This window comes from Antedon mediterranea, chromosome 4 (genome assembly GCF_964355755.1).
Source record: "Antedon mediterranea chromosome 4, ecAntMedi1.1, whole genome shotgun sequence".
NCBI classification, from domain to species: Eukaryota; Metazoa; Echinodermata; class Crinoidea; order Comatulida; family Antedonidae; genus Antedon; species Antedon mediterranea.
The window spans coordinates 24,700,343-24,717,334 of NC_092673.1; the positions used below are offsets into that span (position 1 = coordinate 24,700,343).

The 16,992-nt window shown below is 34.6% G+C and overlaps 2 protein-coding genes across 2 annotated transcripts; one reads left to right on the forward strand and one right to left on the reverse strand.

Moving 5' to 3' along the window:
- The first annotated feature begins 1,389 nt into the window (after positions 1-1,389).
- LOC140047724 (5-hydroxytryptamine receptor 4-like) lies at positions 1,390-2,315 on the forward strand. The gene has a single exon (XM_072092758.1). The coding sequence runs from the start codon at positions 1,390-1,392 to the stop codon at positions 2,179-2,181; it is 792 nt and encodes a 263-aa protein (XP_071948859.1). The 3' UTR covers positions 2,182-2,315.
- Positions 2,315-16,897, reverse strand: LOC140047003 (uncharacterized). The gene is made up of 16 exons (XM_072091801.1): positions 16,663-16,897; positions 16,018-16,118; positions 15,466-15,666; positions 15,055-15,143; positions 14,185-14,284; positions 13,777-13,898; positions 13,005-13,260; positions 12,345-12,451; positions 12,025-12,082; positions 11,108-11,252; positions 10,929-10,968; positions 8,549-8,600; positions 8,009-8,192; positions 6,160-6,277; positions 4,893-4,983; positions 2,315-4,262 (listed from the first exon to the last, which is right to left on the reverse strand). Exons 1-16 carry the CDS (start codon positions 16,838-16,840, stop codon positions 4,188-4,190), a joined length of 1,917 nt encoding a protein of 638 aa, XP_071947902.1. The 5' UTR covers positions 16,841-16,897; the 3' UTR covers positions 2,315-4,187.
- Positions 16,898-16,992: the final 95 nt, after the last annotated feature.

Here is a 16,992-nt window from a genome sequence, read left to right on the forward strand (position 1 = left end):
TATATTCGCCATGCTGTTGTGTTAATTGTCTATTTGAAATAAGTCAGTGAGCTAAACTATTACGCAATCATATCACACCCATCACCAGCGCTCTGAATTAATCCACGTCGCGTTTTCAAACACTACGGTGCCGATTGTGTATGGTTAACGTCCTCTGTGTTTAATTACCCAACGTCACTCATCAGTCACCTTTAAGCTATCGTAAAAAAAGGAACTTTTTAATCCTATCAAGTAGTAGTGCTTATGTCATCAATGAAATCACGGTGACTTTAATTGTAATATTCTAATTTAAATTATCGCTAAGTTTGATTCACAATCGAGGACGCTCTCTCTGTTCACAACAAATTTGTCGACAGAGTTTATGAAGACAAAAGATCTCAAACATTTGCATTTTTCGGAATGATCTTATTGATATTATGAGGTAAGACTTGTTTGATTATATTTTTGCATTGTACTGTATTATAAAAGAATTTAGTCGTATAATATACTGTGTCGCGTCTGTATGTTCTTTTTTGTTTTTAAACAACGCAAACACTATTATAAACAGTTTTATAAATCTACTTTTGCCAAACGCTATAGAACATTTCTAAAATGTTTTGGTTAGAGGACCCATTGGAACATGATTCGTCATATTTGAGCTTCAGAAGAGGAATTACCCAAGGAAGTCCATTAACAAATGTAACATAATATGAATTGATGATCCACAAATCTGATGACATCACCGAAGATTCAGCGATCCAGTCCTCCTCTTAACCCATTCCCCTACTTACCCCCACACATTACAACACATACTTCAAATAGGAAACATCCGCTTCAGTCAGTATTATATTACCTCAAACGTTTGTTTTAGATTTGTTGTTTCTAATTGTTTGCAGGACGCGTTGTTTTCTCAGAAACTAACTTATCTATACAGAGGAAAAGGAAACATGATTGTGAATTGATTAAAATCGCAATCTGTTTGTATATTTTATATAATTATTATAAAGTCGATGTTTGAAGATAACATTATGATGTGGAACTCATCTTTGAAACGGTATAGAGCCTGAGTAGATGCCCTAGAGATAGAATAATTACTCGAAAGGTTCTTTCAATCAAGTCTTCAATTATATTCACGAGGCCTTGATCTGTGTGTATAGTTAGTCTTTTTAAAAATATCTGTTTATTTGCAAATGTTTTGAGGAGATGAATAGTACGGTCCCAGCAGACGACGAACCATCATTTTTGTTGACAATTATTATAACTTTCTGCTTGGCGATCATCATAATTTTAACAATATTTGGAAATTGTTTGATCTGTTTAATCCTGATCTTAAACGAACCTCTTCGAACATTGCCTAATTCCATTTTAGTATCTTTAAGCGTTGCGGATATTTGTATTGGAATTGTCGTAATGTCTTTATCAGCAGTGGATATCATTAAGGAACAATGGATATTTGGTAACGTAATGTGCCGTGTGTGGATTTCACTCGATGTTTCGTTTTGTTCAACGAGCATATTCCATTTGTGTTACATTGCTTTTGATAGATATATGGTTATATGCAGGCCTTTAGATTATGGCAAATGGGTGTTAAGAAAACGTCAGCATTGTGTAACAATCATTTGTTGTTGGATTGTACCAGCTACTTTTTCAATTCTACCCTTACAACTTGGATGGCACACTTTGGGAATTACAGACGAGATCGTCAACATTGATGCACAACCAAAACACTGCGTCTTTATGGTGAATAAAACATACGCTGTTATTTGTTCAACAGTCGCATTTTACCTGCCAAGTATTTTAATGACTGTCGCATACATACACGTTTACAAAGCGGCTACGAGACAAGCAAATGAAATTACAAAACTCGAGCGTAACTTTTCATGCGCAAAAGAACGCACGAAATACAGAACAATCATTCAGTTGGGTCACTGCGAGAGAAAAGCAACCAAAACTATATCAATTATTATGGGTTGTTTCATCATTCTATGGTTGCCGTTTTTCATACTGAATGTTATCGATCCATTTTGTAATTATTGTATCAACAAACAAGTATGGTTAGTGGTCACTTGGTTCGGTTACTTAAATTCAATGATAAATCCAATTATTTATATTTCTTTCAATAGACCCTTTCGTGAAGCTGTTTATAAACTGTTTGGCCTTGCAAAAAAAGCATCAATAAAAGAAACACAAACAGGTGTTTAACAAACGTTTCGCAACGTGTATCAACGAGTAACAAACAGTAGCTTAGTACATTAAAACAATTATCCGTCATGTGTAACTTCTTCCAAACATTCCCCATGTTGTTGGCACAGGGAATGTAAGACACCACTACAAAGTTATTTTGTGTGCCATCTTCTACTACTGAAACTCATGAAGTAGATTCACGTTCGTGTTCATGTTTTTGCTGGATGTGCAACTAGTAGATGAAATGCGTTTGGCAATCTTCTCAATCTCTCTCTTATTATAAAAATGCGTTTGACAGTACATGGTACCATATTATCACCACTAACTTTTCATTGGAGCTGCAGAGTTACAACTTAACATATCTGTCCTATACATGTCGCTCTGTTATCTCGTAATATCATGAGTATCTTTATTCTTTTTAATCATCAATTAATATATGACCACGAGATTTGCTTTCTTTAACAAATATTGGATCTAAATCCTAGATATTATTTTCATGTCGTCTATCAGATGTTTTCCTAGGTAGGAAAACACATATTGTTAAGCTCTGTCTACACTATCAAACTTGTTTGACAAAAAAGTGTGATGTGCCCAAGTTTGGTAGTGATATGCTCAAATATGGTACTGATATGACATCATGTCCATATATGGGGACATCACATAACAAATATTGGATCTAAATCCTAGATATTATTTTCATGTCGTCTATCAGATGTCTTCCTAGGTAGGAAAACACATATCATGGTTTATGATTATTGTAGATCAACAAGCTGTTGCAGTCTAGTCAGATGTGGTCAATCATGGATTTCTTTGGATTAATACATACAAGTACTAAATACCTTATATTATTATGCCATAACATTACAGATATCAACAACCTGTTGTAACTGCCTGCTGAGTCCAATGAAAGAGGATAATAGTTAATATTATATACTTTGACAAAACACAAGTATCGGTAAAGCAATAATTAGTATTCCAGTACTAAAATAGGCATTGTTACTATATATATAGAATATATACCATTATCTGACCAACTATAAAAGTCGTTTGTAAACATTAAATAAACAATATTAAACTACTGTATGCATCACCATGTAATTTATTCATTTATAAAGTATTGTAACTTCTTTTTCCTTGGATTGCACATGAATTTCTAGTTGATGGTTCCAAAACAAAGTATCTTGAATCAGATAACAAATCATATCATAGCAAATATTCAACATATTTATCATGATTTATAGTATTCAGAATATATTACACAACACTTATACTTCTCTTTCATTCATTTTATAATGTTTCCTTTTCCTGGAAAGGTACACCCTTTGTTTCCTGCAAATCTTAGGGACCATGTCAACATTATTCTACTGCACTTACTACATATTTTTACTGCAGTAACATTAATTTTAGTATTATCAATTTATGAGGCAGTCCCTGCAATATGTATGATTACCTAAAATAACATGCTAAATAATCAGGTTAAAGAGTAATCACAATGTAGTTACTGTAGTAACTGCATTGACATAACATGGTCCTTTAGGCTTGGTTCCTACTTGGGCACAATGTAACTACAGTGGTGGACCAGGATTTAGGGGAGGGGCCCAGGGCCTAAAAGTAGAACTTAATTTGTAAAATTTAGACGAACCCGAGCTGACTGGGCCCCGCCTTGAATCCACCCTGAACTATGTATGCACAACACAGGTTGACCAATAACAAGCGACAGTTCAGATTGTCAATTGCGCTATGATTAGTCAACTTGTGTTGTGCCTACAAAGTTTTCTTGCAACCAAGTAAGAAGCTTTACTTTACTAGTAGTTTATTCATCATGCAAACCTTAACAAAAGAATGATAATGTGCATTCTACTCCGCTTAATAACAGAGCATACACTTGATCACTCTTTGAATCTCCACTGATTTTGATTGAAATTAAAACCAAATTACATTTGAAATTCAAAAATGTTATGAGATAATAAATTTGAAATTGTATTCAACGTTATTATCTAAATTAATATATGCATAATCTGATCTCACTTCATTCTTGATAGTAGATCTGGCATGCCATCAATTTTAAAATCCAACATCATCTGTCCCAGAGCTTTACCCTATAAAATAAACAATTACTGTATTATTATAATGACTTTGCAGACATACTGTACATATATCTTTGGATAAAATAAGTCATGAACCAAACACACACAGTTTTATTGATTTTTGGAATGTGTAATGTACATACACAGGCCCAACAGCTTTATTAGACCATGGAGGTATAAAAAAGTACCTCCATGATTAGACAAATAAAAAATTATCCACCATATACCCACAACCTTTTTTTCACTTGCTAGGTAGTCACCTTACATGTGATTACATTAGGTTAAACTACCTAATTAGTGAAAAAAAGACTATCAAATATTATATTTAAAATTCATGCCGGTACTTGAGCTTTAAAGTATCACATTTAGAAACACCATAAACCAATTGGTAAATAACATGTTTACTATGGTTACATGTTCTACTACTAAAAGTTGACTAAAACATTTCAAATGACTAAATTACGTAATTTTTTCACTCTTTATCCTTGGCGGCCAGTCACCAATGATTAATGATTGATATATGAATGATTGAAAATAATTGTGAATGACCTTTATGATCTCAGGGTTATTTCCAAACAGATTTATTTCTCAATGACACAAAAAACAAAAATAACCAAGTCTTGAACTTGAAAGTTGACTAACCTGTGGATCACTTCGTAGTGATGCAACACCGCCACCACCAAGGGCGCCCTTTAGCAAGAAATTGAATCCATGGATACCAGGAAGCTCAAATCTAGAAAACGATAATTATCAAATAAAGAGAGGGATCTATTTGATAAATTTCAAGATTTTTTGCAATATATGCAGTATTTTAAAATTATTTACATAAGTGTTAATAAAATTGGAATAACTCAATGGGTCGTTAAGACTTAAGATTATAAAAAATAGGAATAAGCAAAGAATAATTTCTCAGCTTTTGTTTTTGTTTGTTTGTTTTGTTTGTTTGTTTGTTAAAAGCACTACAAGTTTCCAATACAAAAATCACGAATTGCTTATTCTTATATAAATTTTTAGACACTCTTGTAACATGAGTATGTCAGCAGAATCAACCTTTGACCTATTGGACACCATCATAACATGAATTAATCAGCAATGTATTTCACAGAAAACAGAAATCATAAGAAGGTTAAGTGGATTATTACTAGAAAGCAAAATAATAATTTCACAAGTGATGTAATTACAAAGGTCTTCCTTAAAGATTGCCTTGTCCTTGTTTAGATTGGGAATAATTAGCCTGGTTAGATAATGACCTTAAATTAAAAAACAACAACTTGATTTTGGACACCTGCTATTCATTCAGCTTGAAAAAGTAAAGTTTAAACTTGACTACTTTATAGTACAGTAAGTACAGTCTTTCGAGTCAAAAGGCTGAGTGATTTTAGCACTGTAAACCACAGCCAATTATCAGCTGCACAGGTTCAAGTCACTCCTCTGCAATACTGTAAATAGTAACCCACTTCTAATAGTAACCCACCTTATAAGTCTATCTATGATAATAACCCACTACTCTAATAGTAACCCATGGGGGTTACAATTAGAGTCACAGAAACTATTGACAAAAAGCAATTATGATGCAGCCGTATTTTGAAAATTTGAATTGTAGTGGCTTCGCTGTAGGTGCCTAATGACCATAGAAGGCCTAATCTGAATTCTAATCTCAATTGAGGATGAATATTGTCAAACATAAACAAACAAAAAGAAATAAAGCTGAAATTGTTAATAAAAAATAATAATAAATCACAACGTAAATCTCTGTCTACTTTATGTAACAAAAAAAAAGTGATGTGCCCATATATGGACATGATGTCGTCATATCACTATCATATTTGGGCATATTGCTACCATATTTGGGCACATCACACTTTTTCGTCACATATACTTTGATAGTGTAGACAGAGCTTTATCTAACCTTTGAACTTGGTTGTCAATATCAGATTCAAGAATATGTTCAAAGTACTTTTTTACTGCATCTTCTGTGAGTGCCTCACGCAGGTAAGGGACAAAAGCCGGATCACGGGCGATAACACCTGTGAATGAGCAGATGAAAACGGTTTATTACAAATACTAGATTCTCAAGGACGTAGTTTTTCTCACCTTAAGCTTGGTTCCCACTAGAACGTAACGCAAGGACGTAAACGCAACGCAAGCGTTTCAACCAATGACAAACGAAGTTATAGACAGTTAGCAATCACAAGCGAATAAGCTATCGCTTGTGATTGGTCAATTCACTTGCGTTGCGTTACGTCCTTGCGTTGCGTCGCTAGTGGGAACCACGCTTTAGAGACAGTCTGCAATGAAATCTATTTGAAACGACACAGCGTTATAAACACACAAGGTTTCTACTAAAAATAGATCTTGAATGTTATACTGTGTTATATTATATTACCAAGACAAATCAAAGTTCAATCCATTTGAAATTAGGCACTTTGGTTTTACTACTCCATGACATTGTCACAATAATCCATTTGGACAAAAGAAAGAAAATAAAGAAAGAAAATAAAGAAAGAATCCACTTGGACAAAGAATGCTAATATGAATAAAGTTCTGTCTACACTATCAAACTTTATGTGACAAAAAAATGTGATGTGTCCAAATATAGACATGCTGATTTCATATCACTGCCATATTTGGGAATATCACTAACATATTTGGGCACATTACATCTTTTTTGTCAAACTAGTTTGATAGTGTAGACAGAGCTTAGGGTTTAGTTCAGATTTAAAGGTTTGTAAAGTCTTTTTTAAGTACCATGTTTGAAGTAGATTCGCACAACTTACCAATCATATTTTATTGGTTGGTAGTTTATGTGTAGATAATTAGTATTAAGTAGCGTCAGAGAGCTAATTACATAAGATTAGGGCAAAACATCTGAACAATTAAGTTTATATTACGTAGTTACAATCCAAGTATGATTGCAATTATGATAATTGTAAAATCTGATCTTTAAGCTAATTGACCTTAGCCTTCTGGCTTAACTATATTTCCGACCTTAGGCTGAAATTCAGTACAGGCCTACAAATTTTAAATGATTGTAACTAAAGACGGACAAGATGAACATAACATTGGTTGATAAGGAATAATTAAATCTTCTACAGAGGTATGTCAATCATGGTGAAGTGTTTTGGTTCTTCAGAAAGTTTGACGCCATAGAGGGCGCTAATATTACAAATAATCCAAACATAGAGGATGCTATTTAAAAATACAGGGACAGGCACTTTAAAATTTCATTGTGCATAACAGGTTGAAAATGTAACAATAACTGCACAGTTTTTCGCCAAAAAAGGGACCTACTGTAGTAGAACCTCATACTAAATTTATGCACTATTGGATGTTGCAATCGAGAAGTTGCACCCTTAACAGGAGAAGGGGGATCATTCAAAATATTGGAAAACTATCATGATTATTTAGAAACTTGAGTGTTTCTTTATAAATGGGTGTATCCATATTAAATTCAGTATATGCTACCCATATTTAAATGATAAGGCAACTTTTATAAAACAAATTGGCTTCTCTAGCATAAAACATGTTTACTTAAGAAAATATTGTAAATGAATGAGTTTAACATAGGCCTATAAATAGTATTTTAACATTTCCTTTTGCAATTTGATGTATTTTTCTCTCGATTTTTCTTTGTTGTTTTATTGTCTTAATTATGCCAAGCAAAATAATAACATTTCTTGAATACTGTGAAATGTTTTTGTGGGTGTTGGATTCAATCGGATGGATTGTAGTACAGTAGTAATAGTCAGAATGTTTACCTATATTTGCACTGTCTCCCTTGTCCCCACTTCTTGCATAGGCTAGTTGGCCTAGTGTATAACTAAATGTCCCTGTTTCACATTTACTTTCTGTAGGAGTTTCTGGGGTTGAATTACTACTTGATGTTGTTCTAGGCTGTTGAATCTCCACGGTTTCTTTGTGATCATCTACTTCAACATTAACCTATTTTAGGGTTAAAAATTAGTGCCATTGAATAATTAAAGATAATATAGTACGCTTGGACACCATGTTTCATGAGCGATGGATTATTCTACTGTCACTATTCATTGGTCAACTCGCTTGCTTATGCTTACGACTTGCGTTGCGTCCAAATGTCAGATTTTCATGAAATCGATGATACAGTGCTCAACAAACTCAGTACCACATAGTTGCCAGATAGAAAATATGAATTATGAATTTTTTTATGGTAACAATCGTATTTATTTATTCAACTTTATTTCCTGAGGTGATATCGGTCTTTTCAGAATCATCAATTTCAGCATGTTAGACAATATTATATATAAAATTGAAAAACCTACCGTAACATTTTCTTTGGGATAAAGGAATGAAAATAACTTGAGCACAGGTGAGCTGAAATAAAGACAGTCAGGTAGGTGTCATAAGTTTATTTACTCTAAAACCGAGTATAATTCCATGTCTGAGTATAATTCCATGTCTGAGTGTATCCATAGAGATCTCTATGGTGTATCAGTCTATATATTTTTTTTTTTCATTTATTTGGCATCTCAATACATAACATTAAAAATACATCAATAATATATATAATCACCTTAAGATGTTATAATGATGTTATGATATAGATACGCATGTTTACTATTATCTTTTTAATAGTGCCCTTTATAGTTAGTTTTAATTTTCAAAATATCGTCTTTTATAGTTTGGACCTTCAAAAAAGCTTATTTTTCCTAGTTGGGAGGTTTGCTAGTTAGGTCTATTTGGGAGGTTTGCTAGTTAGGTCTATTTGGGAGGTTTGCTAGTTAGGTCTATTTGGGAGGTTTTCTAGTTAGGTCTATTTGGGAGGTTTGCTAGTTAGGTCTATTTGGGAGGTTTGCTAGTTAGGTCTATTTGGGAGGTTTGCTAGTTAGGTCTATTTGAGAGGTTTGCTAGTTAGGTCTATTTGGGAGGTTTGCTAGTTAGGTCTATTTGGGAGGTTTGCTAGTTAAGTCTATTTGGGAGGTTTGCTAGTTAGGTCTATTTGGGAGGTTTGCTAGTTAGGTCTATTTGGGAGGTTTGCTAGTTAGGTCTATTTGGGAGGTTTGCTAGTTAGGTCTATTTGGGAGGTTTGCTAGTTAGGTCTATTTGGGAGGTTTGCTAGTTAGGTCTATTTGGGAGGTTTGCTAGTTAGGTCTATTTGGGAGGTTTGCTAGTTAAGTCTATTTGGGAGGTTTGCTAGTTAGGTCTATTTGGGAGGTTTGCTAGTTAGGTCTATTTGGGAGGTTTGCTAGTTAGGTCTATTTGGGAGGTTTGCTAGTTAAGTCTATTTGGGAGGTTTGCTAGTTAGGTCTATTTGGGAGGTTTGCTAGTTAGGTCTATTTGGGAGGTTTGCTAGTTAGGTCTATTTGGGAGGTTTGCTAGTTAGGTCTATTTGGGAGGTTTGCTAGTTAGGTCTATTTGGGAGGTTTGCTAGTTAGGTCTATTTGGGAGGTTTGCTAGTTAGGTCTATTTGGGAGGTTTGCTAGTTAGGTCTATTTGGGAGGTTTGCTAGTTAGGTCTATTTGGGAGGTTTGCTAGTTAGGTCTATTTGGGAGGTTTGCTAGTTAGGTCTATTTGGGAGGTTTGCTAGTTAGGTCTATTTGGGAGGTTTGCTAGTTAGGTCTATTTGGGAGGTTTGCTAGTTAGGTCTATTTGGGAGGTTTGCTAGTTAAGTCTATTTGGGAGGTTTGCTAGTTAGGTCTATTTGGGAGGTTTGCTAGTTAGGTCTATTTGGGAGGTTTGCTAGTTAGGTCTATTTGGGAGGTTTGCTAGTTAAGTCTATTTGGGAGGTTTGCTAGTTAGGTCTATTTGGGAGGTTTGCTAGTTAGGTCTATTTGGGAGGTTTGCTAGTTAGGTCTATTTGGGAGGTTTGCTAGTTAAGTCTATTTGGGAGGTTTGCTAGTTAGGTCTATTTGGGAGGTTTGCTAGTTAGGTCTATTTGGGAGGTTTGCTAGTTAGGTCTATTTGGGAGGTTTGCTAGTTAGGTCTATTTGGGAGGTTTGCTAGTTAGGTCTATTTGGGAGGTTTGCTAGTTAGGTCTATTTGGGAGGTTTGCTAGTTAGGTCTATTTGGGAGGTTTGCTAGTTAGGTCTATTTGGGAGGTTTGCTAGTTAGGTCTATTTGGGAGGTTTGCTAGTTAGGTCTATTTGGGAGGTTTGCTAGTTAGGTCTATTTGGGAGGTTTGCTAGTTAGGTCTATTTGGGAGGTTTGCTAGTTAGGTCTATTTGGGAGGTTTGCTAGTTAAGTCTATTTGGGAGGTTTGCTAGTTAGGTCTATTTGGGAGGTTTGCTAGTTAGGTCTATTTGGGAGGTTTGCTAGTTAGGTCTATTTGGGAGGTTTGCTAGTTAAGTCTATTTGGGAGGTTTGCTTGTTAGGTCTATTTGGGAGGTTTGCTAGTTAGGTCTATTTGGGAGGTTTGCTAGTTAGGTCTATTTGGGAGGTTTGCTAGTTAGGTCTATTTGCCATTCATAACTTTTGCTGTTAAATATCTTTTTAATTGTGCCCTCTATAGTTTGATGTAATTTTCGGTTAGAAAAATACCGCCCTCTACATATTTTGGAAATGTTTTCAAAAAACCTCCCGATATTTCATTCTTCCTAGTTGGAAGGTCTGCTGCTAGGTAGGCCTATTTGCTATTCATCCCTTTCCCTGCTAGTTTGCACCCTTGAATACCCCCTGACTAACGGCGTGAACATTGCAACTTACACTCTTGGCCTTCCTCCGACAATACCAGTCAAACCGGGGCCTGTAAAGTAAAGTAAAGAATCATGATTATTATTTTTATTGTGCTTTAAATTTATTATTTTAAATTAATAATGAAAAAAGATACATTTATGATCTTCTACTTCACAACTGTATATAATGATGGTATTAATATTATTTACACATTCCAGTTCCAGCTGGTGCGATCTCTCTTGACAGGATCTCTAAGGCTTTCTTTTGTGAGTGTTGAGCTGCCATCCAGATGACAATCTCTCTGGGATTTGGCGAGTTACTATGAGGACCATATGACTCTTCAGCGCCAATCATCTGCACAAGAACAAAACATAATATTATCAACAAGAAAAAGTTGAGTTGAGTTTATCAATTTCAAACTCTGTGTAGTTATGGTATTAAGCTCTGTCTAGACTATCAAACTAGTGTGATGTGCTGAAATATAGTAATGATATGACATCATCATGTCCATATATGGGCACATCACATTTTCTTATAACATAAAAGTTTGATAGTGTAGACAGAGCTTAAGCGACATTCCATTTTCAAAAGGTGTCACATGACTATGCAGCTATTGTGTCTTCAGACACTCTGAGCATGCTCATATTTTTATTTTTTATATGCAGAACTCGACAGCTGCAAGGTGAAGTGCCATTAAAAAAAAACAAGAGGTTCAAGGGTGCATGTGACAAATTTTGTGTTATTTCTCAAACTCTTTTTATTCTAGGTTCTAGCAACTTTGGTAAACAATCTCTGGATTCATGTTAACTCACTTGAGAGGGCCAATATCTAAATGGGGGGAATAACCTGCGACTTGCAGCCTACTAGACTGAATTGTACACAGGTGTGGACGACACATACCACAACTTTCTACTCCCCTAAGGGTCCTTTCATTGATTTAAATTATTTCACAGTAGGCCTGTGTATCATCTTAGAAATGGGAACTCCATGCATACACTTATATAGTTAAAAATAAAGATGATAATGAGGTAGCAGGGAGTGGTAAGTTAATTGGTACAGTAGATGTTAGTACTTTAAGAATACCCTTTTTCCCATAAAAGTAACATATATATTTGTCAAGTTTTACCTGTACATTTGTTTGAGTGAAATCTTCAAGACCAAGAAACTTGAAAATTTTTCTGACTCTAAAGAAAAAAGGTATTAATTTATAAACTATGCTCTGTAAAATGATAATATATACAGTAATTGTATGGGATATGAACCCATGACCTTTAGATCACTAGCCTGGCAATCATACCTCTAGAACATCAAGCTTGTGCTGATGGCTAGGGTTACATTCAAGCTCAAGGATGTAACAGGCATTGAACCAACATAATTCTTTAATTCAAGAGAGCAAAGTTATTTGGTCAGATGTTTTTATTTTATAATACATTCAATTTGATTTACCTTTTCAGAATGCTTTCTGCTGTTCTTCTTCCTTTTTCTGCTGCATTAATTCCTGCGGTAGGGCATACTGCTGTTACCCTGTAACCATCTGTATAAGTTGCACTAACCTGTAAAATGTAATGTCTACACTGTATATGTGACAAATAAATGTGATGTGCCCATATATGGACATTATGCTGTCATATCACTACCATATTTGGGCATATCACTACCATATTTGGGCACATCACACTTTTGTTGTCAAACTAGTTTTATAGTGTAAACAGAGCTTTAGATAATTATTTTATTTATTTTGACAGCTCTTTTAACCTAAATATTCTCAATAGAATTTAAGGACAAGACAGCATGATTTTGACCTCTGACCTATTAACATACAAGTTCAATTCCATACTATTACATCATCTCTCTTTAAAAAAAATGATGTTTCAAATTAAAATTAGATAAATGTCAGAATATATATATTAATCCTATTACTGACTCATTGAGTTACAGTGACAGAGTACAGTGAGTTAAGTGACCTTGGTCACTATTCTGACCTATTTTTTATATGCATACATTTTCTTTTTTGTTGATCCAATTCAGTACGATCATAGAGATATTATAGTTCACTATAATATCTCTATGGTACGATAGATAAGTACAAAAATGGTCATAGAATACCTTATATTTATCTGATGGTATAGAACCTAGAGCACCTGTCACGGCCACACTTTCACCATCAGTGACCTGGGTCAACTTAACCTGACTGAAATCACACGTAACATCAGGTAGGAGGTAGTTCTTAGGGTCACCAATCTCGTACACAAGTTGCTCTGCAACTGCAGGTACTGATACAAGTCCGCCTGTTTTGGGTGGTTTGGTGATGATAAATGAACCATCGGAAGAACACTCAGCTATTGGGAAACCAATGTTGTCCCTAAACAAAAACAAACAAATTGGGTTATAGAGAAGTCAAAATATATTGTTTATATACTGTATGTAATTACTATTATTTTTTTTTCAAATGCATCCAGCCAGTACAAACTCGCCAACAGGATGGCTAAATTATTTTATAATTTATCGTGCATATAAAATAAGTCTCATTTAAGGTTGAGGGAGCGGAGTTGAAAGAGTTACAACCCTAGCACTATGTCAAGATTGAACCTTGGACCTTGAAATTGGAAGGCAAGCATGTTAACCACCAGGCTACAGGTCCATTTTATAAGTGTAGTTTATTTTCATATACATTTGGATTCAATCAATTAAAGTTATACTATAATTTTATGTAACAATACCACAATATTATACTATTTCTATACCTTCACTGAATTAAATTAAACATACAACACTTATTAGAAAATATAATTAATTACATTTAAATTATAAAAACTAATTTCATAACTTTTTCATTGAACTTTTTTTGGTACACAGTTTTAAAACTGTACATACTTACCAATCTGGAACAGTATGCCAATCAGTAAATATACCACCAGTCACCTGGGCTCCGCATTCTACTAAATGGCCTGCTAAGCTGCCTTGAGCCAATAGGTTATACTCATCAGTGGCCCATCCAAACTACATTACATGGACAATATATATGTATATAGTATAATAGATGATGGTCACATAAAAAATAAATAAATAAATACGCAGGGAAAATTACAAAATTTACTCCATTAATAATATATGGCAGATTAGAGGATTAAGAAATCGATGTAGGGCCTAGTATCAGTGTGTGAGAGATGAGAGATATTAGATTTTTACCTTGAGCCTACCTAGGCTAGCTAATGTGCACTGGTAGATTTTTTAATAAAATGTCGTTGCAGTTCAGTATTGCAAGCAGCCATTGAAAGAGACTTACTGTGTGCATTAGGGGTCCCAAGACAACAGCACTGTCCACACATCGGCCAGTGATGACCACATCAGCACCAAGATCTAAAGCTCTTGCTATTGGTGTCGCACTGGTGAAAGAATATGTTGAAGAATTGCAACAAAGAGCACCAACTAAGTGGGTATTTTTTATTTCATTTATTCACTGTAGTGTAATTACCAAATGATTAAATACATATTTTTTTTTAAAGCGCTACAAAATTGTAAACATTAGTTGTATTAATTATTTTTGTTGCAGGAATCAGTACCCAAAAAAATTAAGCTTAAAAACATAATATTAACATATTCATACATCCTTGTCTACACTAGCAAACTTTATGTGACAAAAAAATGTCAAATTAGTTTGATAATGTAGACAGCTTTAGGATGACACCACATCCTGATTGACTTTCCTTGGAAGATCAACCTCAGGAATGTAGTGATCCACGTTAACTAGGCATCAGGGAGAATAATGCACTTGTCAATTGTATGACCCACTATACGACCCCCGGGAGAGGTGCGTCATTTGTCCGATGTGCGTCATACTTTTGAATACCATGACGCACCCGTGAGTCAAAAAGGTGACTTACCTTTAGGTGACCATGACGCACCCATTTTGACGCACTGTGACCATGTTGTTTATGATATGGTGGGTGGTAAAGTGACGGACATTGACACACCTTGTTCATTGATGTGACGTACCATCTAGGTTTTTTGACGCACCCCTGCGTCAGTAATTATTTGTAAATGACGCACCCATGACGCACCTTTCCCGGGGGTCGTATAGTGGTTCATACAATTGACACGTGCATAAGGGGTGAAACACATGTGTGTTCTTAGTCGCACCATGTTACAGACTTACCCTAGATAGGCATTCATACTGACCAGAGACTTTGGCATAGCTATACCAGAATCAATGTCACAAACACTGCTTTCAAATATATCCGATTTCTGAGAAAGAAGTTATTTAGGTTGGTTTAGTCACATTTAAGAAATAGGTTGGCTATCGTGCAATTTTATAAACATAGAAATTAATTATGATTGGATTGCATAAATTGTGCATGACTGGATCACACAGGCAAAGCTCCCAAGTGTTCTTATTTTTACCATGTCTTATTTTAAAAGTTATACTCGCATAAGTAAGTACAATGCGCATAAAATAAATTCCCCGACACTTAATAAGTGTTATATTCTCACATCATTAATTAATTATTGACAGTTAATATATAATATATTTGTGAACTTTCCTATAAGAAATTACAAAAAAACAAACCTTTGATATGATGTTATCACCAGTTACGACTGCAACCTTTAGGTCTACACCAGACTTCTTTGCAACCTCTTTTAGAGCAGCAGCACAACTGTGTGGGTTGATACCTCCTGCATTACTAATTACCCTCACTCCTTTCTTCTTTATGTCTCCCAGAAGAGGTGCCATTACTGCTTGGATAAAATCTGGTGCATAACCAAGTTCCTTTAAATAAAAAATACTATATATATAAAAACAACAAAAAGACACCCTTTGCTTACAGAATACAGAATTACTCCATTAAAAATTACCACATACACATAATTATTACCATAATAAACACATACATGTATTACTATAAATGTAAAATACAATGGTAAAATGAATTGGGAGAGTTTTTGGTTTTCAGAAAGTTCAGTAAATTGGGAAACTTGCATGAATGTTTATAGATATCTGTATAGCATACATAAACAAGTTGAATTCTATTTATTCAAAAACATATAGCACGGGTCAACATTTTTGAGTGCGCAATTTGAGTTCGCTACACAACATTAAAGATCAACAGTAACTTTTTACCGGAAATTTGTGTTTTGCAGCTGTAAGAAGTGACATTGTTATTTCGGATAAGTAGTCAAAAACCAGAAAATCAATGTTGCCATAGTGAACTAGTTGTGGAGCTGAAAAATAAAAACAATGATTAGTATTATTGATGTTCTAATGCACTTTTATCAGACTATCTTCAATGTTAAGTTAGCCAATACCAATTCGCCAATACCAAGTGGTCAAACATGCATCATGACACCAAAAAAGTCTGAATGGGTGCAAACAGTTAAATTATCACCAATCCAATAATCAATATTATTATTATTTACACTTGTTAATGTATTATTTATTTTTACTAGGCCTAGGCTAGGGCCTAGGCCTATATAGTTAAAATTATTATTATTATTATTATTATTAGGCTAGGCCTAGGCCCTAGTAAGTTTATAAAAAAAGGGTGCGAGTCAACCTTGTTGTTATTATTATTAATATAGGTATAATGGCCACTACACCTGACAACAAAAAGGCGGATATCTAGGCCTAGTCGCAAGCATTGATGATAGTAGAGGCTTCCTCCTCCACCTTCCCTGCCTCCCTCCTTCAGGTAATTTCTCTTTTATGCATGGTTTTAAATTTAAGGCCTAGGCTAGGCCTACTTCTTATAATACTAATTACTATTACCAGATGTCGCTGTATCGCCCCAAAATCCAGATGCACATCCAATTCGCAACTTTCTTTCTGATGCTTGGGAGCTACAATATCGTCTAATCAATTCATTTCTCGAATTCACAGAGACATTATATAGACTTGAAAGTCTAGTATTCATTCTAAAAAACAAAGAGCACTTTGTTAACGACATCTTTTTGCAACATTTACGCCGGGTATTTACTTGAATTGTGATATCTGGGGATATCCCTTTTGGATTAGTATATAGAGGGCGCAATTTCTGATTCCGGAGAGAGAGCATAAATAAAAAATACAGATTTACGGCCTTTTTTAATTTTATATAGA